A 25,293-nucleotide genomic window follows, 5' to 3' on the forward strand; every position below is an offset into this window, starting at 1 on the left:
ACTCGAAGAATCAGTGGCGCTCACCTGTCTGTCTTCCTCACCCCAATAATTACCTGTTCTGTGAGCTTTTATCTGCTTTTACAAAGTTTGCCTCGAGTTTCCAGGCTTTTTCTTTTTAATTTTTTTGCTTTTTAATTATGCATATGTGTAGGGGAAGGGGTTATGCAGATGAGTGCAGTGCCTGTGGGGGCCAGAAGAGGGCACCAGATCTCTTGTGACTGGAAGTTAAGGGTGGTGGTAAGCCAGCCTACATCGGAACCAAACTTGGATCTTTTGAGGCAAGAACAGTTTTTGCTCTTAACCACTGAGCCATCTCACCAGCTCTTCCTTCTTTTCTCTAGAGAAAGCTTGATTTTGTCTGCCTCTTTGTACTCTCTCAAGTCTCTTGGGAGTAGGACTTTTTCTTCCTTTCAATTGTTGGAAGAGGGTGAGCATAAAACACTGAAAGAGAAGGGGGTCCGGATGTTCAGATACTCCCAGTACAAGGAGCACACATTAAGTTTTCTGGTCAGTGTTTTTGTCATGCTTACGTTCTGAGGGGTTTAAAGGTCTGAACTCTGTGCCTTCTCTAACACCATGTTACTTACAGAAAGCAAAGAGGAGAACTTGCTATTTATGCCCTAAGAACTGGAAGGGGGAGGATTGTCAGACATGAAAGCTTAGTGAGTCTCTAGGAGTGACCAGTGGGCCCCATGAGTCTGCGCAGGGAAGCACCAAACATACCAGTGATTCTCTTGATAGTTTAATGTTATATTTGCAGCATAAATAAGGCACAGTATATGTCAGGGCAAAGGATGGAGGGAGAAGGCAAGGCTGGGTGATAACTGCTAAATGGCATGGGGGAAGGAAGAAGGGATGGTTATGGAGAAGAGCTGAAAGCCCCTGCCTCAGCCCCGCCCCAGGAGATTGTGAGAGCCTGCTCACAGGGTTCATGCTGAATTGGGTGGGGGGAAAGGACAGAAGACACTTTTGTAACAAAACAGCCCAGAGCACTGTATCCTCCCACCCATCAGAGTCTACCACTGGGGCCTGGGGAGACCCAGCCTAGGTTGAGCTCCTTGAGGATGGAGAGGTATTGCTACAAGTCAAAGGATACAGGAGAGATATATTCATAGATACACATGGCTTTCTTCTCAACATACACTCTATCAGGATGCAGAAGGCTCCACTGTTGGGTTGGAGGCTAATCTTCCTGCAAGAGATGTGTGTGTGTGTGTGTGTGTGTGTGTGTGTGTGTGTGTGTGTGTGTGTGTGTGTGTGTGTGTGTGTGTGTGTGCGTGCGCGCACGCGCGCAGAGGAAAGAATGGACAACTAAGGCTCTGCTGATTTTGTTTGTTTTGAGACAGGATCTCAGTGCATAGCTATGATTGGCTTTGAACTCCCTCTGTAGACCAGGCTGGTCTTGACCACAAAGAGATCTGCTTCCCTCACTTCCCTCACAAGTGCTGGGATCAAAGGCTTGGGCCACCACCACTCCTGGCCTTCCTGCTGGTTAATGTCACCAAGAATGCACAACTAGTAGCCTGCAAGGAAATAAGAGTAAGTTCTGCCCAGACCAATACAGGCAAATGTTTTAGAGCTTAAGACTAGAAGGAAGACCAAAAATTTGAGGTGAGTGATATTGTTGGTGGCTGTTTTAATGGAAGTGGAGGGAAGGGAAAACATCATTTCTAAGGCAGAAAAGGCATTTAAAGTAATCCGTGTCACCACAGAGCTAAGATGTTCCCAGTCTGTCTTCTAGGGATGCTCACACATTAGTATGGACCAGCAGCAGAGACTGCTAGTTAAAGCTCACCTTCAGAGTGGCCAACTCAGGAGGTTGGGATGACAAAGAGTGTGCATTTCTAGCAAGCTCTCTAGGTGATGTTGCTGCTACTGTTGCTCCTGGACCATGTTCTGAAAGCAACTGCCCTAAGGTGAAGTCAAGGAAACAGTGCTCACAGCTACTTAACAACTAATGCCTTATAGCTGGCTTATAGCCTACCAGCTCTAAAAAACAAAACAAAACCAAAACATCTAGTAGCTGAAATAGAAACTTGCACCTACAAGGATATAAGCTGCCTTAATCTGCCCTACTTTCACAAGCCTTTGTTCATTCTAGCGTAGGATTTTACCTTAAAGGTGCAGAAGGTGGGGATGTGGCCAGCAAGCACTGAGCTCATTCCTGTGGTCACCACTCTGGTGGAGTAGGAGATTTGTCTGTGCATGTGCATGTGCATGTGCATGTATATAGACAGAAACAGACTCTGTAGGAAGAATGTCTAGTTGGACTGGAGTGGGGTGGGGTCTTCTGATAGGTCTTAGGATCCTCACCAGTCCTATCCTACCACAGCTCCCACCCTGGTCAAACATGTCTAAAGAGGAGAAAGCACATCAACAAAGGCCTGTGTGGCATAGCTGCAAGATGAGTCTAGACAGACTACCATTTTCTTTTCAAAAGAAGTACATATTTCTTTTTGGTGGGTACAATCGATAATATTATTGGAAATGTGTTCTGAGGATGGGAAGACAGTTATGAAAGGGGACACACTGGGGAGAGTGATCTCAGGAGTTAGCACCTTTAAGGAGCCTCTCAGAAGCCAGAGGAAGAATTGTGTGTTGTGTCTCTTTGGTGGTTCAGGCTGTAAAAAGTATAGTTATATCTCTCAGGATGACTGTACTGGAGGGCAGGTCCCTGAGGAGATGGGAGAGGAAAGGCAGGCAGGAGGCAAGGTTCACCAGCACAGCTCCCTTTAATATGTGGTCTGCTGTTTATAACCATGGACAGGAGTGGAGGAAAGAGGTGGACAGATTTGGCGTATTCAGCCAACAGGAAGGGAGTGAAGGAGCCATGTCCTTTCTAGCTCTCCCTGTGTTTTGGGAGGCTTCCTGGCACTGGAACTCTGAACACTCTGTGTTATATGGAGTGGGCGGTAAGAGCACAGACCAGGCCTCTGACCACTCATGGGTCTAAGACATCGCTCTCAGCTCCTTCCTGATAGAGCTCTGAAGAAGGGCTCAATTACATAAAACAAAACAGAGTTGGGGAAGAAGAGTTAAAACTGGAGGACATATCCATCCTGACTGATGTACAAAACACCATAGAGGACAAAGAACATGGGCCAACAGCGGACCAGGACACACTACAAACCTCTCCTAATGAAAACCAAAGGTACTGAGATGTCTGAGAAAGAATTCAGAGTAGAAGTCTCAAATACACATGAGTGAACTAGGGACTGTATATAAAACCTCCTAAATGAACAAAACAGTAGGTAAGTTGGAGGAGAAAGTCAGATACATGGAGGGAGATTTTAGTGAGGGCATTCAAACATGGAAAAGGAACGAGACAGAAATTAACATGAAAGAAACAACCAAGTGAAAAGCCTCCCCAAGAGATAAGACCATGCAGTTCTGCAGAGGAGCACAAAGTTGAGCCAACACACACACACACACACACACACACACACACACACACACACACACACACACACACACACGGGGGGGGGGGAGGGAGAGAGGGAGAGAGAGAGAGAGAGTGAGAGCGCATGACCAGTATTTTCAAGAAGCTTGGGATATACTTAAAGACCTCAGAACCCACTGGGAAGAAGGAGAATCTGAGATAAATTCAAAAGGAATTAGTCAAATTATTTAATGAAATTATATCACAAAATTTCCTAAACCTAGAGACAGGAATTGACATCCAAACACAAGAGGCATATAGAACCCCAAGTAGACATGACCAGAGAACCCTCTATGACACATCACAGATGTCAAAAAGGGTTAATTGATACCCTCTATAGTATCTGGTTCTGGTTCAGGTAAGTGTGGAAGGCATTGGTCAAGGCGGTGACCACTGACAGTGATGACAGTGCAGGTACCGTCTCCCTTGACTGTAAGGGAAGCTGCAGCATGAGCAGCTGCTTTGCTTTCTGAAACTGAAAACCAACTACTGAGGCATCTGGGGTTGTCCTGCTGTGCCTAATTTCAGTGCTGCTTTCCTACGATGGTTCTGGTGGTGCCCTGCATCATTCAGGTCCCCAGTACTAAGTTCCTGCTAAGAAAACAAAGACTCAAGAGAAGCAGACATGAGGGTTAAGAAACTGGAAAAGAACCTCCACATATACTAGACATGAGACCCAGGACAGGCTGGTAGGTTACCCCGACTTAGACACTTGACTGACGGAGGAAGAGAAATAGCTAAGGGTCTGCTAAGACCCCTTGGGAGCTCTAAGCTCAGCCATGCTTTAGTGTAAGGCTGCTACTGGGCAGTCAAGACAATTAAAAAAAAAAAAAAGAAAGAAACAAAATTCATAAGTGGGAAAGAAGACAAAAAATAAAAAAAATAAAAAATCCCAGGAAGCAGCCATCTAAAGAAGTACTGAGCTCAAACTATGGCTGTAAGTTTCTAACGCCAAGTGAAACCCCTGGAGATGGTAACCTGCCCTCAACCATCTGCTGTGACATTTGCTAGCCTGGTCACCTCAGGGGCTGTTCCTGCTAAGTCCCTGTGGTAGAAGACTATAAAACCAGCTCCTATTTTTACTGGGTATAGCCTGTTCAGCACTGACTCTAAAGAACAGGAGGGAAATCTACATAAAACATACAAGTACATCACAGGATGGGTTCACTAGTCTAAACTGAAGAAATAATCATATAAGCTACAACATTTCCTCATCCCTCCATGACAGTGAATTTTGGAAGACAAAAAAAGGAAGCAAACAGTTATTCTGCATAGTTAAGATGGAGCTAGAAAAGAGGACTCTAGGCTTGAGCAGATGGCACAAGGTGGTTCTAGGACAACGGGGAGGATTCTCAACTCAAGAGCTATTAAAGCTGACCTATCTATCCACAGGCCTCTGGCTCTGGAAGAGCCTGCATAGCTCAGAGCCAAGGAAAGATGAGGAAGAGGAGGGGTACATCTTTCTCTCTGTAACCCATGAAATAAGGGCAGTCAACAGCCACAGACAGCAATCTCACAGACAGGCTGAATCCTGAGTGCTCTGCTGAGATTATACATAGGAAAATGTACACCTCCTATCTCCACTCAGTTTTACGTCAAAAGCACCCATGATCTCAATCATGATGCTTCAGAGCCCTGGAGCCTGTACCATGGACAAGTTCAACAAGATTTCAGTACTAGAGACACCTAGTGGGTCAGCCAAGAACCAGGTGAAAAAAAGAGAAGGTAGCTGGGAGAGTGCTGGACACTGGTGGGTACAAGACATACCTTAGGAAAGAAGGGAGGCTGAGAGCTGCAGGAGGGACAGAGAATGAAGGCAGCTTCTGTCTGACAACTCTGAGGAGGGCTGAGCTAAAGAAATTCTAGTGGAAACAGGCAGTGACATGGACAGGGAAGCAGGGTGGAGAGGCAGGAGCACAGGTGACCAAAGATGACAATATGTAGACTTTGGCCAGTAAACTCTTGTAAAACATAAAAGAATCAGTTAATCCAGTAACCTGATGGAACAAGTTTAAGTTACACTGTTCCTGTCTGCCCTGATGATTAGAACTGGAGGGTAGGGAAGGAGACAGGGAGGCCCAGTTAGATCCCCGGCTCTCTCCCTTTTCATTGCCACTAACAATAAGGCCACAAGATGAGGTTTCCAAGGCAGAGTGGGGAAGTAGGAAAGACCCCACCACTAGACTAAGGAAAGTCAAGAGACGAAATGAGGTACCGATAGATTTGGAACTGAAAAATGATTCAAACTCTCAGAGTTTTGCTTTTTCTGTCTGTGTTTGTTTTTGGTAGCAGACAGGAGTAGAGCCCAGGGAAGAGGCGGGAAGCACTGCTACCTCACACATTAAATGCATTACATTCTCAACAAGTGAGTGTTTTCACTGTCGCTTAGAAGGGGAAGAGACAAATAAGCAGCTGTTGGGGACAAAGTCCTGAGTGCATGGGGTGGCTGGGGATGGGACAGCAAGTAACACGCCATCAAATCTCGTCTCCCTCTATCTGGCAGGAAGTGGCATGCTAGTAAGAGATAAGAAGGTATCAGCCACAGCTCAAGGGGAGGAGAGGACACTGAGAAACCCCAAACCTACAAGTGCAAGGGTTAGTGTTAAGAGAGGCACACATGCATCAGGGCTGGGGTGATTGCTCAGACCATGTGGAAAGGCCTTTGGTTGTAGGATCATAAGAAACCCTACCCTTGGGGGATGATCTATGTGGCTTTGGGGCCAAAAGCCCGTTGTACAGGTGTTAATCGTACATGATCATGTGGCTAAAGAGAAAAGCCCCACATCTGTCCATACTCACAACACACAATTTCTCCCTCTCCATACTGCCAATTCCAAGGCAGACAGGAGGGATAAGTTGATCTCTCTTTTGGCTCAGGCTGGCGAGCTCTGGCTGGGGACCTCTCCATCATGGGAGGCATCATCTGCCCGCAGACTGTGACTGTGGGGTCATGATCACATGTGACTGTATGGGCATGCTCAGTTCTGTCCTTTGGCTGGCCATCTGAGTGAGGACCGAGGTGGCCACAGCTTCAGCTGCAGATCGAACACTAAGGCCATTGCTAGGGGCTGTTGCGGAACTGTGCTGAATCACTGGGGCTGGAGAACCCGTTGGCTCTGAGCTTTCCTTGGGACTTTCTGCCAGGAAGGAGGGCAAACAGTAGAGAGCAAGTGGTTAGAAAATAGGACAGAGGAACAGAAAGGACTCTTCTTTGTCATAATCACAAAGAATACAAAGGAAAATTAATTTCATCTTTCTTTTTGGAGACAATTTTCCAGAATTCTGACCTCAAGTCATGAATGGCCTGAAAAATAATAAGTTCTGACACAAAACCTAAGATCTGAGCCAGAAGCCAGGCACAGCATCATATTTACTACACTGTGATAGGGAGGCTCTCCTGGGGCTTGTGTTTACACTCTAGGTGGGTAAAGCCTCAATCATCACCATAGTGAAAGCTGCTTGTTCCCTCCAAGAAAGACTTAAAGTGATGTGACCTGTGACCCACTGGCTCCAGAGGTCAACAAAGACTACCTGAAGGTGAGGATAGACTAGAGATAATTCAGAGTCATCTAAAATTATTTTTGAACCTGCTCTGTTTGTAGAAGAAAATGAATATCTTTTCTGTTTCTTTACATTTGTGTGTGTGTGTGTGTGTGTATGCATGCATGTATGTGTGTGTATGCATGTATGTGTGTGTATGCATGTATGTGTGTGTATGGGTGTATGTGTATATGTATGTGTGTATATGTATGCATGCATGTATGTATGTGTGTATGGTCACACACATGCCAAAGCATGCATGTGGAGATCAGATGAGAACTCTCAGGACTCTGTTCTCTTAGATCAAACTCAGCTCATCAGGCATCAAGTACCTTCACCTGTTAAGCCTGGTAAGCCATCCCACCATTTGCAAAAGTAATTTAAAATAGATTCCTTAATCTGCTTCTATTAATTTTCAAAGGAATTAAACCATTCCATTTTAAAGAATGTTCCTTTAGCATGTAGTTGGCACTATATGTAAGTCCATTAAATACCAAGTTACAATCAAATGACACTATAAGTAGCCAAGATTCAGAAAACAGATATAAACATGTACACATATAAAGTCTGTAAGCCTCCTATCAATTAGCCATGTACTGATTATATAAAATACTTATTACAGGTTATACCATTCTATCTAAAGTGACAATAACATTTTACTGACATTTACACATCTCAGCTGCATACAAAGGTAATGGTTGCTAGTCAAGTTTTATTAAATGTTAGTCTGTATAGCTGCTTCAACAGAGATGTATGGAATTAGGGAAAAATTTCCAGTAAGTGTATTGTTTTGTTTTGTCTTTTTTGTGATGGTATCTCATGTAGCCCAAGCTGGCCTCAAATTCTCACCCCGAGAGCTCTGATTACACTTGTGTGTATCACCATGTCTGAGTTTGGGGTGTTGACCTCTTGATGAATATCTGAGTCATCTTTCAAATGGATTCAAGAGAATTCAAATACTGCTGCCTCAGTAAACACTTTCTTGTTACCCCCAGGAAACTGTCTTGTTACCTGTGCTTTCAGAGCATGTATTCACTTACTCTGCAGACACGTACTAAGCACCGTTTACATGTAAGGACACTGGGGTACACAGCAGAAGCTCCCGGTCCAGAGGTCCTTGACTGATATATCTGTCCCTTCTCAGTCACAGGTTCACAATGACCCAATGAATCTTTGAGAGGTAGAGACAATGTCTTATGTCAAGTACCTCTATAATGTGGTTGTCACAAAGTAGTGATTAAACACATCTTTGTTGTAGTAAGTAGTTTAATGGACTCACCACTAATAAGAATTATTATAAGGACTGAGTAGAAAACTATATATTGATTGTACACTGAAGAACACTCAGTCCTTACCCTCTTTAGCCCATGAACAGGATCTAAAATAGTTGATCTAGGTACACTGCCTTACTTTCTGCTTGTGCACCCCTGCTGTCTCCAGCAGAGGATGGGATCCTTCATATTGCACATGGTCTGTGTTTGAGGCAGGTCTCACTATGTATATGGCAGTGCCAGAATTCATGATGTAGGTCAGATTGGCCTTGAACTTGCAGTAATCCTCCAACTTCTGTCTCTTGAGTGCTGGGATTCCAGGTGTGGACCACCAAGCCTAACCCTTCTCTTCCTTCTCTTTTTGTTTGTACTTTTGAGACAAGGTTTCTCAGGATGGGCTTGAATTCATGAACCTCCTGTCTCAGTCTTCTGGGTGCAGGGATTGAATTCTTTTTTTTTTTTGGTTCTTTTTTTTTTTTTTTCGGAGCTGGGGACCGAACCCAGGGCCTTGCACTTCCCAGGTAAGCGCTCTACCACTGAGCTAAATCCCCAGCCCGGGATTGAATTCTTATAGCACCATTTCCAGCTATATTGTTGTTGTTGTTGTTGTTGTTGTTGTTGTTGTTGTTGTTGTTGTTATTATTATTATTATTATAATAATAAGATTTATGCTGTGTTTGACTGTATATGCTTTTAATCCTAGCACTTTGGAGGCAGAGGCAAGCATATCTCTATGAGCCAAGGCCAGCCTGATCTACATATAGAGTTCCAGGGCAGCCAGAGCCACACGTACATCCATGAACCATGTACATGCTTGGTGCCTGAGATGGCCAGAAGAGGATCTCAGACACCTAGAACTGCAGTTATAGATAGTTATGGGTGCTGGAAACTGAATGCAGGTCTTCTGCAAGAGCAGTAAATGCCCTGATCCCCTGAGCAATCTCTCCATACCCCAGCTGCATCATCTTCTTTTTTTACATTTACCACAAACCACATATCTCGCCTTTTTAAAAAGTCTGTCTTACAAACTAAAATACAAGATCTTCAGGGACGCAGATCTAACCTAACTTGTTTGGTTCCTGTGACACCCAGGATGTGCCTGGCACAGAACAACAATTCGGTCAGTACTTACTTAACAAATCAACACACCTGGAAGTACACATTAACATTTAAATAAATAATTTAATAAAGATTCTTAATTTTTTTCTCAGAATCTCTGAGAAATATTTTACATCTCTGAAATGATAAAGGCAACTAGTGAAAAAATTATTTGCTATATTCAGTATTTCTATGTATTTATTTAATATGTAAAGGAAAACTAGCAATTATTAGTTTTAATTATCTATAACAAATTTTTCATTGTCATATATATTTTGTAACACTATTAATGCTGAGCACAATTTTGTAGAAATCTCTAATTACAAATTGAAACCAAGACTGGGCTATCATTGGAAAGATGAAATCTTCCCTCAAGTCCCAACTTTTCAGTTTCTAAGCAGCATCATTTGCTGCTGTTCATCTGCTCTCTAGGCCAAGACAGTCTTTGGGATTAAAAGACCTCTACCACTTTCCTACTGTTTTTTTTTTTTTTTTTTTTTTTTTTCCCGGAGCTGGGGACCGAACCCAGGGCCTTGCGCTTCCTAGGCAAGCGCTCTACCACTGAGCTAAATCCCCAACCCCACTTTCCTACTGTTTGACTTGGATAAGTGATCTAATCTGAGTAGTTTTCTCACTTATAGATGGAATGGCTACTTCATGGGGGAACTGTGAAAACAGTATAGCACTTAAATAAAACATTCAAGAAATACTGCATGCTACTCCTTCTCTCCAGTGGTTATAGGTAACTCTGCACTACTGTCAAAGCTTTATTTTTTTATTTGAAAGAAAGTTTCATGCAGCTCAGGCTTGCCTCAAACTTTGGCTATAATTGAAGACCTTGAACTACTGATCCTCTTGCTTACTAGGATTACAGATTTAAAAAAAAAAAATATATATATATATATATATATATATATTTTAAGCTAAGATACTCAGTACCTGTGATTTACCAACTGACTGATTTTGCTTAGGTTATGAATCACTCACCTAGGTAGCCTTGAGTCTTTTTCTGTAGTGCAGTGACTGGGCAGTCTTTATGAGCTAACAGTAGCTGTTTCAACTGAGCCACCTCATTGCGTAGTAATGTGACTTCATTCTAAAGAGAGAGAGAAGTAAAGAGTATTAGGAAAATTCACTAAAATAAAAAAGCAATTGGGGTGTGGTGGTGCATGCCTTTAATTCTAACTGGTCCACAAACCAAGTTCCAGGACAACTAGGGCTGTTACAGAGAGAAATAAACCCTTGTCTTGAAAAACCAAAACCAAAAACTCATCTTTTATTCTTGGACTACTAATGGCTGTTGGTTATATCAAACTTATTAGAATTTTTTCTGCTATCTATAGCAAACCATTTATTGTAATATTAACTTTAGAATTGTCCTAATGTTGAGCACAGACAGAATGCTGTCTAGATTTTCCTCCCCAAATTAGGACATGATCTGGCAAGTCTTCTTAGGGCCAGGACAGTCATGAAGTCAATGACAGAAACTGCCTACAGTGAAAAGTACAGACTTATAACACGAAAAGAGAAATGACTGTTACCTGGGATAAATCTGATTATTCTGAAACTAACAATGTGAGGGCCTCTGACTAAGAAGAAAGTGTGCTTCTAGAAATCTGTTTTTGTTGTTCATTTCTTTTGACAATGTCTCGCTCTATAACCCTGGCTGACCTGGAGTTCCCGTCATAGACCAGGAACTCACAGAGAGCCTTTGCCTCCCAAGTGCTGGGATCATAGGACTGAAACACTATGCTTTTTTTTCTTTTTTTTTTTTGAATTACCAAGCTTGGTCTCAGAAATCTTTTTTAATAGAACCACTTAATCAAGTGTGTGCAATGTCTTCTACAGCACTACTGTTCTAATGAACAATTACAACAGTGTTAGTGTCCACTGATCTAAAGAACCTAACACACTCAGAACGTAGAAATATACAGTAGTTTAAAAGAACAAGGTAGATCCTTCATCTCCTTCATTAGGCTTCCATGGGATACTGTTAAATCATTCATGTTTAAGCCAACTCAATCCCTCCAATTCTAACACAAAAACTAGAAATAAAAACTATTCAGAAATATGAGTCTGGCGGTTTGTACCCCATTTATCTACAGGGAAGATAATGGACTGTTACTGGGAAGGTGATGGGACTGTTCCTGGGAAAGTGATGGGACTGTTTTTTTTTTTTTTTCTTTTCTTTTCTTTTCTTTTTTTTCGGAGCTGGGGACCGAACCCAGGGCCTTAAGCGCTCTACCACTGAGCTAAATCCCCCACCCCGTAATGGGACTGTTACTGGGAAGGTAATGGACTGTTACTGGGAAGGTAATGGGACTGTTACTGGGAAGGTAAATTAAGGAACTTTGTTCTCACCCTATATGTGAGTTTGAGAGGAAAGAAATTTATTCATCTAGTACCTTTGTAATGAAATATTTAATAATTAGAAAAGTGAAGTTGCCATGAATGTGAACAAGATATACTATATACAGGTATGAAATTGTCAAAAATTGAAAAAAACAAATTTATTTTGTGTGTGTGCACATGTGCATATCACAGTGTGTGTGTGTGTGTGTGTGTGTGTGTGTGTGTGTGTGTGTGTGTAAATCAAAGGACAAGTTGTGGGATCTGAAAATTAAATTCAGGTCATCAGTTTTAGTGGTAAGCATTTTGCCACTGAGCCATCAGTGCTGATCCCTTTTAAAATATACTTTATTTATTGTGTGTATATTATATATCATGTGCATATGTATGTACGTGGGTGGGACATACATGCCACACTGTGCATGTTTAGAGGTCAAAGGACAACTTCTCTCCTTCCACCTTGTGGATTCCAAGGGTAGAACTCAGGTTGTCAGGCTTGATGGCAGGTGACTTTACCTACTGAATCTTCTTACTGACACATAAATACTTCCAAGACAAAACAGAGTAAGGGAAAATAATATTCACAAGAAAGAACGCATGGATTTTAATTGTTCTGTTTGTGCTTATGGTTTTTTTTTTCTCTCCCTTTTTTCTTTCTTTAACCTACTTTGGTGTTTGAATAAAAATGGCCTCCATAGGCTCATAGGGCACTATTAAAAGGTGTGGCCTTGTTAGAGTAGGAATGGCTTTGTTGGAGGAAGTGTGTCCCTGAGGGCAGGTTTTGAGGTTTCAGAAGCTCAAGCCAGGTCTGGTGGCTCACAGTCTTCTTCTGCTGCCTGACTATCCAGATGCAGAACTCTCAGTTCCTTCTCCAGAATCTGCCTGTGTGCGTCCTTATTTTCCACCATGATGATAATGGACTAAACCTCTGAAACCTGTAAGCTAGCCCTAGTTAAATGTTTTTCTTTATAAAAGTTGCTATAGTCTTTTTTTTTTTTTTTTTTTTTTTTTGGTTCTTTTTTTCGGAGCTGGGGACCAAACCCAGGGCCTTGCGCTTCCTAGGCAAGCGCTCTACCACTGAGCTAAATCCCAAACCCCCAAGTTGCTATAGTCTTAATCCCAGCACTTAGAGGGCAGAGGTAGGCAGGTCTCTGTAAGTTCAAGGCCAATCTTGTCTACAGAATAAATTCCAGGGCAGCCAGGGCTATACAATGAAACCCTGTTTCAAAAACCAAAAGGCAAAAAAAGTGTTGCTGTGGTCATATTGTCTCTTCTGTTAACAGCAATAGAAACCCTAACTAAGACACGTACAATAGCTAGAGTAAATTTTTTAAATTTAACTTTGTATTTTATGTTCATTGGTGTTTTGCCTTCATGTATGTCTGTGTGAGGTGTCAGATTTTGGAGTTACAGACAGTTGTGAGCTGCCATGTGGGTGCTGGGAACTGAACCCAGGCCCTCTGGAAGAACATTTAGTACTCTTAACCGCTGAGCCATCTCTCTAGCCCAAGTAAACACATTTTTCATTAGGTGTTCTCTAATTCCTGTCAGATTCTGTGGATGATTTGACAGAGCATACCCTGGGGTTCTTAACCTGATTTGCTTCATCCAGATGGGTCTATGCCTCTACTCTCGCCTTTTCTCCAATCTTCCAACTGGTAGCATTCTGTCTGAGTTACATCCTCAAATCCCAAATGGGTCTTGTGCTAGTGGCAGATCTGGGAGGAGATAGTCTCCTTCTCAATTGCTAGGGGAGAGGTTTCAGTTCTGACTATTATGGGATGCTTTACACTTCTGGGTCTTACCTAATTAAAGAGTGCCCATCCTCTGTTCTGTTGCTGCACTGTTAAGGTTCAGCCTTGCTCACCACACTCCACAATCCCAACAGTCACCCAGTCCCACTCACACTCAGCTGAATGTTCTGAGAAGTAAGTTCTTCTGCCTTCTTTTCCAGGGAGGAGACCCACAGCTTTCGCTTTTGGCGGCATCGGGAGGCTGCAGCTCTGTTCCGCTCTAAAAATCGCTGCCGCCGCTCATCTGGATCTTCATCCACTGTGCGCCGACGCCGTCCCCCTGTGCTAGGGGTGGGCTGAGCTGGAGACACCTGTTGCCCAGAAGGAAGAATACGTGTGAGGCTTGTCTATGCTTGGCCCAGGGAGTGGCACTTTTAGAAGGTGTGGAGCAGGTGTGTCACTGTGGGCGTGGGCTTTAAGACCCTCACCCTAGCTGCCTGGAAGTCAGTCTTCCACTAGCAGCCTTCAGATGAAGATGTAGAACTCTCAGCTCCTCCTGCACCATGTCTGCCTGGATGCTGCCCTGCTCCCTTATGAACCTTGATGATAATGGACTGTACCTGTAAGCCAGCCCAATTAAATGTACTTTATAAGACTTGCCTTGGTCATGGTGTCTGTTCACAGCTGTAAAACCCTAATTAAGACAATACTTTTTCCCTTTTTCTTTTGACTTTGAACAGTTTTATTATATAGTCCAAGCAGACTCTGATTTTTGGTCCTTCTGCTTAGGCATCCAGAGTGCTGGGATTTGCAGGCACAAACTTTGAACTTTGTCGTTTGGCAGAACAGAGAAGTACTTGATGGGAAAACCTGAGTTAGGTAGATTAGTCAGATCTGGGAAAGATCTGGAATCACACCAGGTCCTATCACTATGTACGTCTGTTAGCTTCTTACTCTGCCTTCCGCCTCTTCCCAATCCTCCCAGTACCACATGCAGATAGGCAAAGGCTGGTGCTTTACTGTGAGCAGAACTGCTGGCTTTGCGGAGTGAGTGGTTCAGAATGGTGGGACGCTCTAGCTTCTGTGAAGACACACAAATGAAAGCTCATGGTGCTGGCCAAGGTTTAAGGCAGCATATGGCCATGAAATGTCTGGGCATGTGGTGGTAGCTGATGAAGCAGGTGGTGACATCAGTAAAACAGAGACAAGGCAATGAATGTAATTCTAGAAACCAATCTCAGGTTGCTGTCACCTGTCCAGTGGAGACAATTATGAGAACTGGAGCTATTCAGTTCCTGAAGAATTATATTAAAATGGAGACCTTGTTGAGAAGAGATTGGGCAACTAACTGGGACCTCCTCCAGCTTAAAGAAAATTTTTTTTAAAATTTTCATTTCTGTGATGAAAAGGGACTAGTGGATTGGTAATGAGAAGATCTTTTTGTGTATGTGTTTTCTTACTTTTTAGTGAACCATCTATTTTATTACTATAACAATATATTGTATTAAGATATTTTAAAAAGATTATTTATATATATGGATATTTTGTCTACATGTATATTGTACATCAGAAGACATTATGGAATCCTGTGGGACTACAGTTATAGACCGTAGTGAGCTGCCATGCTGGGAATTGAACCCAGGTCCTTTGGAAGAACATTCAGTGCTCTTAACTGCTGAGCCTTCTCTCTAGTCTCAGTATCAATATATTCTTTTCTTTGTAAAGATTTATTTATTTATTTATTTATTTATTTATTTATTTAATGTATGAGTACCAGAAGAAAGCATCAGATTACATTATTGATGGTTATGAGTCACCAATGTGGTTGCTGTGAATTAAACTCAGGCCCTCTGAAGTTCATGCAGATCTGAACTGCTGAGCCATCTCTCCAGTCCCCCCTAATCTATTCTTATGCCATAAAATCTAATCGGATGACTTTTTTGTTACGACTTCACAGATAAGTAGGAGATACAGAGGTCTCTCCTGAAATAGCTCTGCACAACTCAAGCTGTTTGCATTTATGTCTAACACAAAGATAGGTAAGTAATGAATGAATCAACCTATCAAAATAGCTGGTTACCCAGAAAGCTAAATTTATTCTTTTCTCATCTCATGATTCTTGAAAACAGATAAAACATAAAGAATTGGGGCGACACACCTAGAGTGCTCATCCAAGGGCACAACTGACCTGTGGCTGGGCAGGGGATGGGGCATCCGGGTGCTGGATGAGGATCTGGTTCTGCTCTGGACGGGCTGTCACCATGGTGCTTGCAGTGCCTACCACCATTCCACAACCTCCATTGATTGAAGAAACTTGGTGGGTCAATGTGGCTTTTAGTCTCTGTGTGGAAAGATTATATAGGGAGGCAAGAGTGAGGTTCTGCCAAGGATAGGAAGAATGGACTTACATTGATTGTATTACTGATCTTCCAGTTAAAATTCTTGCCCCAATTTTTTCTTAACAGAGGAACTAAAAGAAAATGACAGGGAGAGAAAAGTGCCCACCTGGATCCCTAAAATGCCTACTCTTGTTCCCTGGCTATTATCCTGGGCACAGCTGGGGACTGGGGCTTGTGGAAGCAATAGGTCCCACATGAAAGCTCTCTCCTGGAACCTGGCCATATGCTAGTTACACAGCTATTCACCACTTGGCCAGCTCCCCTGCCCACTCACCCCCTCCATCTGTTATCCTGGCACTGAAATGGCAAGTGTTCTATTCCCAACAATCTGTGCTGCTTCTTTCTGTGCCATGGCCTGTGCCAGGCTGTAAGGGTGGGGACAGGAGACTTAGAAATCAGCGTCTTTCCAACCCCATAGCAGAATATCTTTAGATATGCAAACCTCAGAAGGTTCCTTTGCTCAGTTCACTTGAAAAATCTAGACTGATACTACTTCTTTTAGAAGGCCAACATTTAGAAGTACTCCAGGTTAGGATGTACTCACCATTTTGGCTTCTGACGGCATAGGGTGGCCAGAGGGAGAAATAGAGCCACTATTGTTAACTGGTGGGCCAGGTATACCAGGAATGTTGGGCACCATGGAAACAGGTCTGGCCAGCTAAATCAAGAGAAGGACCAAAATCAGGAGACATAGTAGTATTGGTTTTCCCCAAATGAAGTGTTTTTTAGAGTGGCATGTCAGGGCCTGTTCTGTATAATCTGCTCACACAGGACATGCAGAGATAGCCTGGGAAATATCTTTCCTAAGGAGTGCCACAGAGTAAGGAACCTCCTTCTTCAATCCTTTTCTGTGGGAAAGACTGAGGGTGTGTCTTCAGGAAAGAGGTGAGCGGTGCAGGAGAAGCTATGGGCTGAGTGAAGTCAACCAGTCAGCAGGTTGGCAAAATAACCCCTTGACTAGAAGCCAACTGTCCAGATGAATCTTTGTCTAGTGCTTCACAGTGTTGCACTGGCAGAGGTTAGTGAAGAGTTTGGGCACACTGCCACACACAACTAATACAGTCCAGGCCCACATATCCCTGGGGGTCCTGTGGTTATGATCATTCAGGTGGAAGAGAGGAATCAGTGTGCTGGTAGATTTGGCTACCCCAACTATAAAGCTCACCGAAATAACAGAAGGCATCTGTACTGGAGGCCCTGGCAGCATTGGCATGGTCTGTCCATTAGCAAGATGCATGACGAGAGGGAGGGAGCCAGTAGGAGATCTGCAGGAGAAATGAAATGAAATATCACAATATTTTTTTATTTTTATTTATTTATTTATTTATTTATTTATTTATTTATTTATTTATTTATTTATTTATTTACTTTTTGGTTCTTTTTTTCGGAGCTGGGGACCGAACCCAGGGCCTTGCGCTTCCTAGGCAAGTGCTCTACCACTGAGCTAAACAACCCCCACAATATTTTTTTAAAGATGTATTTATTTATTTTATGTACATGAGTATATACAAAAACACTGTCTTCAGACACACCAAAGAGGACATCATATCCCATTACAGATGGCTGTGAGCCACTGTGTGGTTGCTGGGAATTGTACTTAGGACCTCTGTGACCTCTGTGACTGCTAAGCCATCTTTCCAGCCCCCAAATATCACAGCTTTGCCCCTTTGCCTTCTTTCTATAATCAGAGAATTTTTGACATCCTCTTGAACATGGAAAAGCAGATGGAGAAATGACAGTCTGTTTTCTAGGGATTAAACAGAAGTGCTTTAGAACACATCAGCCCTAGTCTACTTGCCTTAATCCTGTAGAGCCTTGGTGGCTTTCTGGTGCTGGGGTTTAAAAGGGCCTTTACTGGGAAAGTCCTCTACTGAGCTACATTTCTAGCTCCACAGTCTAGTAAAACCGTTATACCTTTCAAATTAATTGAATTCAATGGCTGTAAGCTAACTCTATTAGAAATTTGTGATGATTAAACATCTCTGGGGTTGGGGATTTAGCTCAGTGGTAGAGCACTTGCCTAGCAAGCGCAAGGCCCTGGATTCGGTCCTCAGCTCCGGAAAAAACAAACAAACAAACAAACAAACAAACAAACAAACAAACATCTCCACCAGCAAATAAAATATTTTATTTTAGGAAATAATTCCAAGAACTCATTTTCTTGGGTATGTAAGAATAAATTCCTGGAGCCAGCTTCAGTATCAATCCCAGAACTCAGGAGGCAGAAGCAGAACAATGAGAATTTGAGGCCAGCCCTGGAGCCTTAGAAGGACCATGTCTCAAAACAACAACAAATCTGAGAACAACAACAACAAAAGTTTCCATTTTTATCAAATGATTTCAAAAGGTAGAAAAAGATTCAGAAGAACTGAATAAATAAGATGGTTTTCCTTATACTGCAGAAGGTCAGTTCAGTTAATGGTACCCACATGGGGCAGCAAGTCCAGCTCATAGGCATCTAACAATGCCCCTGGCTTCTAAGGACACCTGTACTTATGTGCAACACCCTCAGGAAGTCATACCTATACATAATTTTAAAATAAAATAAAAACGAATCTTTGAAAAAAAGGAAAATTGGGGTTTCGCTGTTTTCTCTATTCTCTGTACTTACCCTATTTGCCTGTTGGATGGTGGAGCCTGTGTGATGACAGAGGTTGGGGAAGGAAGAGTTGGATGAAGTGGATCATAACCTAAGTGCAGAGGCAGGGAGCCAGGACGTACGATGGTGGGTGTAGGGGTAGAGATCACAACAGGTTTTGTGGCAACTTCCTAGGGTGAGGAGACAGGAAACCACAGAATGTTTTAAGAACTGTGTATAGGGAAATACACAGTAACTTTATTGAAAGAGCATTACAAGTAATTGTGACCCAATTCCATCACAATCATCACCCACACCTCACCCAATCAGCAGGAATGATGATTTGAGAACATGTCAGAAATGATGGCTATACCAATGAGATGACAACTGGAAAATCATTTGAAATCTTTGGAGCTACACTATACCATATGACACTATAGTAGCATGTGAATTCTAGGGACTTCCTGTTCCTGATGAAGTGTCCTTTGACCTACAACTGAGAAAAAGGAAGGTATGCTGTGAGGGGACAATCCAGTGTTTTCAATAGACTTCATGAAACAAGGCTGACAGAACCTCAAACAGCTATCAGACTGAAATAAAACTCATGCTTCTCACTGTTAACTAACTAGGATCTCAGGCAGTTGGTGGCCACACAGGCCTTGAAAACATCTCTAGACACTCTCCAGAACTTAACTGTCTATAGAAAAGGGGAGGGAGGGAGATCGCTAATGATTATGAAAAAGGTAGCTTTGAGAACTTAAGTCAAATTTGAAGCCAAGAAAGATGGTGTTCTATCCTCCCCCTCCCTCTCTCTCCTCCTTTTGTGGTACTCAGGGTTGAGCCTAGTCTTACACAGGACAGGTAGGTTGTGATGATTTGAATAGGTCTGATCCTATAGATTCATGTGTTTCAAGCTTGGACATAGGGACCGGCACAATTAGGAGTTTGGGCATTATTGGTGTAGGTGTAGCTTTGTTGGAGGAAGTGCCACTGTGTAGGTGAGCTCTGAGGTCTCCTATGCCTAAGCTCTGCCTGTGGATCAAGATGTAGAACTCCCAAATAAATGTTTTTTTTGTAAGAGTTGCTGTGGTCATGGTGACTCTTCACAGCAACAGAGCCCTAACTCAGACACAGATCTTCTGTCACTGAGCTTCACCCTCAGCCCAGTCAGTACACATGTATCACACTCCACTTGAGAAATATGTGTTGTTGCTGGGATGGAATCCAGGTCACTGTGAATACTAGGCAAATGCTATCCCTGAGTTAACACCACCAGCCTCTCATAACTTACTATTCATGGTTTTGGTTGACTGATACTTGGAATGTTTTCATTCTTCCTTTTAATCTTAGTATGTATGTGATATGTATATGTTTGTATGCAAGTGTAGTCATGTATATACCACAGCACACATGTGGAGGTAAGAGGACAACCACTGGGTTTGGTCCTCCCTTCTACCATATTTTGAGAAAGGGGCTCTTGTTTTGCCACTGTGAACACCAAGTATGTAGCATGCAAGGGTATTTTTTTTAACCTATCTGTACCTGCTTCTTATAGTAGGAGCACTGTGCCTGGGTAGTGTTTGCCTAGGTTTTCTGGATTTGAGCCTGGGTTCACATGCTTATATGGCAAGAACTTTTACCCGCTAAACTTTCTTTCGAGCTCCCAAACACTTTTTTTTAATGAATAAAATTTCTATGAAAATTCTTACTCATTTCTGTTGGTACAAATACGGACTAATCTTTCTTCTATTTTAGAGTTGGAAGTGAGATTGATGGATGTCTGAATATGTGTAATTTATACACAATGCTTAAGTAGTTAAGATTCCTTTCAAACTATGTGTATGTACCCACAATCCCAGTACTTTGGAGACTAGGGCAGGAGGCTGAGTTCAAGTCCAGTCTGGGCTGCAGAGATGAGATGCTGTCAAGGAAGGAAGAAAGGAGGGACGGAAAGAAGGAAGGAAGGAAGGAAGGAAAGAAGGAAGGAAGGAGAGAAAAGAAATGAATGGGGAGGAGAAACAGTTATTCCTTTGAATCCAATCAATCCTTCTCACACCACTCATGATCAAAATTAACACTTGGGAAGACTCCTGGGAGAGAACTTTACCTTGTCTTTCAGTGGCGGGGAGCAGGGGCAGGAAGCAGGACTGTCGGGGGGTGATGAGTCCACCTCCACTGGCTCTTCCTCCTTGACTTTGATGTCTGGTGTAGAAGGCAGAGACATGTCTAGAGGCCCAGCAGCACTCTGTTAGGAAAAAAGAGTAAACAGAGTTTAGGTTCATGATGCTAGTGCTTAGATGAGGGCATGTGCTTCACGGAGTTAGGCCTTGGACAAAACACTGAACTGCAAGTGCCACAGAAATATGGACTCATGATTTAGATAGACTCTGGTCTAGTCACTGTATCTTCTTGGAGCTTCTATTCCCTAACTACAAAATGAAGGTAATATCAGCTACAAGCAAGTACTTATAGTGCCTAAAAACATAAATAAATGTCACTTAAACCTATGCAAATATTACATATATAATTTTTTTCTCAGCAAAGTAAAAGGACTTCTGAATCAAGTACCAGTCAATTCCCAACCAGCTCTGTTGGCCACTGCAGAGCTGTGAACACTTCCTCTGCCAACCAGAATGCTCGGTTAACCAGTGAGCAAAAGCAATAGATGATTAACTAAGGATTAAAGTACTACAAACAAAATAAGAAAGATCTTTTCTGGGGAACTTGCCATGCTAGACGGTGATCACAGTCTGTTTAGTGCACACGGCTAGAAACTCCAGGGACAAGATTTGGGGATAACAAAGAAGGGGCGATCATCCCATCAATAAAAGAAATTAGAACTTGGTCTTAGAGGTAGTACTGAAGAAACTAGAAGTAAAGAACTTTCCTGGCAGAAGTGTAACTACCTGACCAACTAGAGCTGTAAATAGCTTTGCGGGGAATAGTAAACCATCTGAGACAGCAACCCTGACACCACACCATGACAAGAGGGTTGGCCTGGCAGCTCAATTTCATGTCAAAATGGATCCTTTGTTCTTTTCTTCCTATATTCTAGGCTCTTGATGAAAGGTGAGTTTCTTCCTACTTCTTTTGCTCTTCTCCCAACACCAGACATGGTCTCAACTATGTTGCTTAGGCTGGTCTTGAACTCATGATCTTTTTGCCTTCATGTCTCAAGTGCTAGGATGATAGATGTGCACCATCACTTGCTACCTTAATCTCTGGAAGCCTGAGCAGCAAACTAATTCAGTGTACTGCACTGTACTAAAGAGGTAGTAATGATCTGTTCCATCTCACAAGGGTAAGAAACATCAAAGAATCTTAATTTCTGTCTCAGTTTTTCTACAATGCTAATATGTCAGAGCCAATTTAGCTCTAAATTCTGAGATCTCTGAAGACAACACATTGATGGGAAGAGAGGTCTCTATGAAAAAAACAAATCCCCTTTAGAATCTCGCCTATAAAAGCTGTGGCTCAGGAAAGCTTCAGGTTCATTAAATACCCCTGGAGACAACAGTCCACTACATCTGTGCAGTGGTGGGAAGAAAAGACCACTACTGGACAGACAGACAGAAACATCAAAGAATCCCCCCTAAGGAAAGAATGGCCTGACCAACCATGAACTAGCTCCACAAGTGTCAAGTGAGCTAAAAGATTGGAAAGGTAAAGTTGCAAAAAGCAGGAAACTTCAAAAATTTTTTATTCTATATATTCACCTTACTTATTTTGTATATGTACATACATGTGATCAAACGTATGCTATGGAGTACATATGAAGGATGAAGGATAACTTTTGAAAGTCAGTTCTCTCCTTTGTTTCTTATTTTGAGATTTTTATTTTATGTAAGGATGTTTGCCTGCATGTGTGCATCACTTGTCTGCCTGGTGCCAAAGAGTTACCTGGAGGGTGTTAGATCCCCTGAAACTGGAGTTACAGGTGGTTGTAAGCTCCCCAATGGGACTAGGAATCAAATCAAGGGCATAGAAAGAGCAGCAAATGCTCTTACCTGGTGAGTCGACTCTTTAGCTCCAGTTATCCTTTCACTGTGTGGGCCTAAGATCAGACTTGGATTGTCAGTTTGGTGGCAAGTGTCTTTCGCTGCATCTTGCCTGCCCAGGAAAGCTACTTTTGTTGAATTTGCTTTACAGAATTTGCCATCCTGGCATGGTGGTGCATAACTGCACTTCCAGCACTTGGAAGGCTGACATATAAAAGAACTTGAGGATAGCTTAGGCTAGATACAGAGTTCCAGGCCAGCCTGGGCTACATAGCAAGTACCTCTCTCAAAACAGTAACAAAAAGAGGTTGTGGGTCATGGAGAAGACTTAGTGTATAAAAGGAACAAGCTTGATGACAAGAGGTCAGTTCCCCAAAACCCATACATAGAAGTGACTCCTGTCTGGACTTCCACATATAGGCCATGACATGTACATATGCATGCATATGAATTCCTGTACATGTGCATGTGCACACACACATATACACACATACATACACATACATATACATACACACACCACATAGACACAAATACACACATGTACACATAGACACATACTCACACGCATGTACACACACAGACACATACTCACACACACATACATACACTCACAAACATGTACACACACTTGAAGACACAAACATAAAAAATAAAATAGGGGTTGGGGATTTAGCTCAGTGGTAGAGTGCTTGCCTAGCAAGTGCAAGGCCCTGGGTTCAGTCCCCAGCTCTGAAAAAAAGAAAAAAAAATATGTATGGTAAGCAAATTACCTCAAGTTTAAGACTAGCCTGAGTTATTCAGTGAGTTCGAGGCCAGTCAGGACTATATAGGAAGACTTATTTCATGAACAGAACATCAGTCCCAAAGAAACACAAACACATGCTACTGAGTTTCCTGATTTCAAAAGTGAGTTGGGGCTCGGAGGATGGGTCAGGAGTTAAAGGCTTTCCGTAAAAGTCAAAAGAACTGGGCTGGAGAGATGGCTCAGCGGTTAAGAGCACTGATTGCTCTTCCAGAGGTCCTGAGTTCAAATCCCAGCAACCACATGGTGGCTCACAACCATCTGTAATGAGATCCAATGCCCTCTTCCAAGGTGTCTGAACAGTGTATTCATATACATGAAATAAATAAATCTTAAAGGGGTTGGGGATTTAGCTCAGTGGTAGAGCGCTTGCCTAGCAAGCGCAAGGCCCTGGGTTCAGTCCCCAGCTCCGGAAAAAAAAAAAAAAAGTCAAAAGAACTGATTTTGACAGTCCAATACCCAAAGGCTAATCATGGCAGCAGGAATTGGTAATCCCAGCACAACTCTAGTGGGTAGAGATCGGAAGATCCTGGAGACTTGCTAGCCAACTACTCTAGCTCAAAATGCAAACACCAGGTTCAGTTTTAGATCCTGTATCAAAAAAATAAGATGAAGGTGCTGGAGAGATGGCTTAGCAGTTAACATTTGCTGCTCTTGTAAAAGACCTGAGTTTCATTCACATCAGGCAGCTAACAATTACCTCTAACTCTAGCTCCAGGGGATCTGATGCCATCTTCTGTGGGTATCTACACACACACACACACACACACACACACACACACACACACACACACTCACACACACAGTCACACACACTCTAAAACTCAAAACAAAACATGGATGAGCGCTTGAGAAAGACATCCCAGTCAACCTCTAGTCTCTGTATGAACTCTGTATACACTTACATGGATGAATGCACCCATGCATACGTGACACATGCAGGGAGACAACATGAAAAAGAAGCTCATAGATAGCTATGAACTTTGAAGAAAATCCCACTGATACTTTATCTTACACTTTTACAATTTAAATTGGGGGTTGGGGATCTAGCTCAGTCCCTGGGTTCAGTCCCCAGCTCCGAAAAAAAAAAAAAAAAGAAAAAAAATACAATTTAAATTGAATGGTAACAGTAATTCTAAATATGCTAATTTACCTGCTCTTGTGGAAATTTTCCACATGTATTGAATCCTCACTGACAACTGTGAGGAGAGCACATGTTAATATGTACATCCTGTTGTACAGACAACTGGAATCTTTTCTGAAGTATGACGCAACTGCAGACCTGACTTTAAGGATCTATTATTTTAAATATGTCTATGTGTGTCTTTGTGTGGATTTCTGTGTATCTTTATGTGTGCACATGTCTGTGGGTATCTGTGGAGGGTAAAGGGACTGGATCTTCTAGAGCTGGAGTTACAGGTAAGCTGTCTAACATGGGTTCTTGGAACTGAAGTTGGCTTCTCTGGAAGAGTCATCTCTCTAGCCTCCACATCCTGACTTTAACAAGTGGCTAATTACCTTGAATTCTAACTCTAGAGTAAACTCATCTCCCCTCTCCCCTGAATACTTTGGAGAGGGTCTAGCTGTATAATCCAGACTGGCCTCTTGCTTCTGCCTCATAAGTGCTACAGGGGACACTACCACACCCAATTTGATCTTTCCATATTTTTTTCTCCTACAGTCACATTAGTCCACTGGGATCACTTTCTTTTGATTTTGCTTTTTCAAAATTAACATCCAGTCTTCCAAATGAAGAGATCCTCTGGGAATCTAGCACATACAAAAGTTAAAACAGGGGTTGGGGATTTAGCTCAGTGGTAGAGCGCTTGCATAGGAAGCGCAAGGCCCTAGGTTCGGTCCCCAGCTCCGAAAAAAAGAAAAAGGAAAAAAAAAAAAAAGAAAAAGGAAAAAAAAAAAGTTAAAACAAGTGTCACAGTATCTTAGGATGAGAAAGAACCTCAACATTTCAGTCTTTACGACGGCATCTTTACTAGTGTGTTCATGTACCTGAACATTGTGGTATCTTCTACACAGTTATTTTGCTTCAGTCTTTGGAACACAAAGAATAAAATTAATATTTTCT

General features: G+C 42.4%; 1 protein-coding gene across 4 annotated transcripts in view; it reads right to left on the reverse strand.

Annotated features, from left to right (window-relative positions):
- Positions 1-725: 725 nt before the first annotated feature.
- The window catches only part of Atf7 (activating transcription factor 7), a gene marked incomplete at its 5' end in the record, with an annotated part of 92,070 nt that continues 67,502 nt past the window's right edge, over positions 726-25,293 (reverse strand). For 3 of the 4 annotated variants that reach the window (NM_001434685.1, NM_001434686.1, NM_001434684.1), the window contains 9 exon segments: positions 726-1,246; positions 1,283-6,576; positions 10,336-10,444; positions 13,604-13,801; positions 15,619-15,771; positions 16,374-16,487; positions 16,995-17,094; positions 18,441-18,598; positions 20,515-20,652. In NM_001434685.1, the coding sequence (NP_001421614.1) occupies positions 6,359-6,576; positions 10,336-10,444; positions 13,604-13,801; positions 15,619-15,771; positions 16,374-16,487; positions 16,995-17,094; positions 18,441-18,598; positions 20,515-20,652 (1,188 nt within the window). In that variant the 3' untranslated portion in view covers positions 726-1,246; positions 1,283-6,358. 4 annotated transcript variants of the gene reach the window in all.

This window comes from Rattus norvegicus, chromosome 7 (genome assembly GCF_021556685.1).
Source record: "Rattus norvegicus strain SHRSP/BbbUtx chromosome 7, alternate assembly SHRSP_T2T, whole genome shotgun sequence".
Taxonomy (NCBI): Eukaryota; Metazoa; Chordata; class Mammalia; order Rodentia; family Muridae; genus Rattus; species Rattus norvegicus.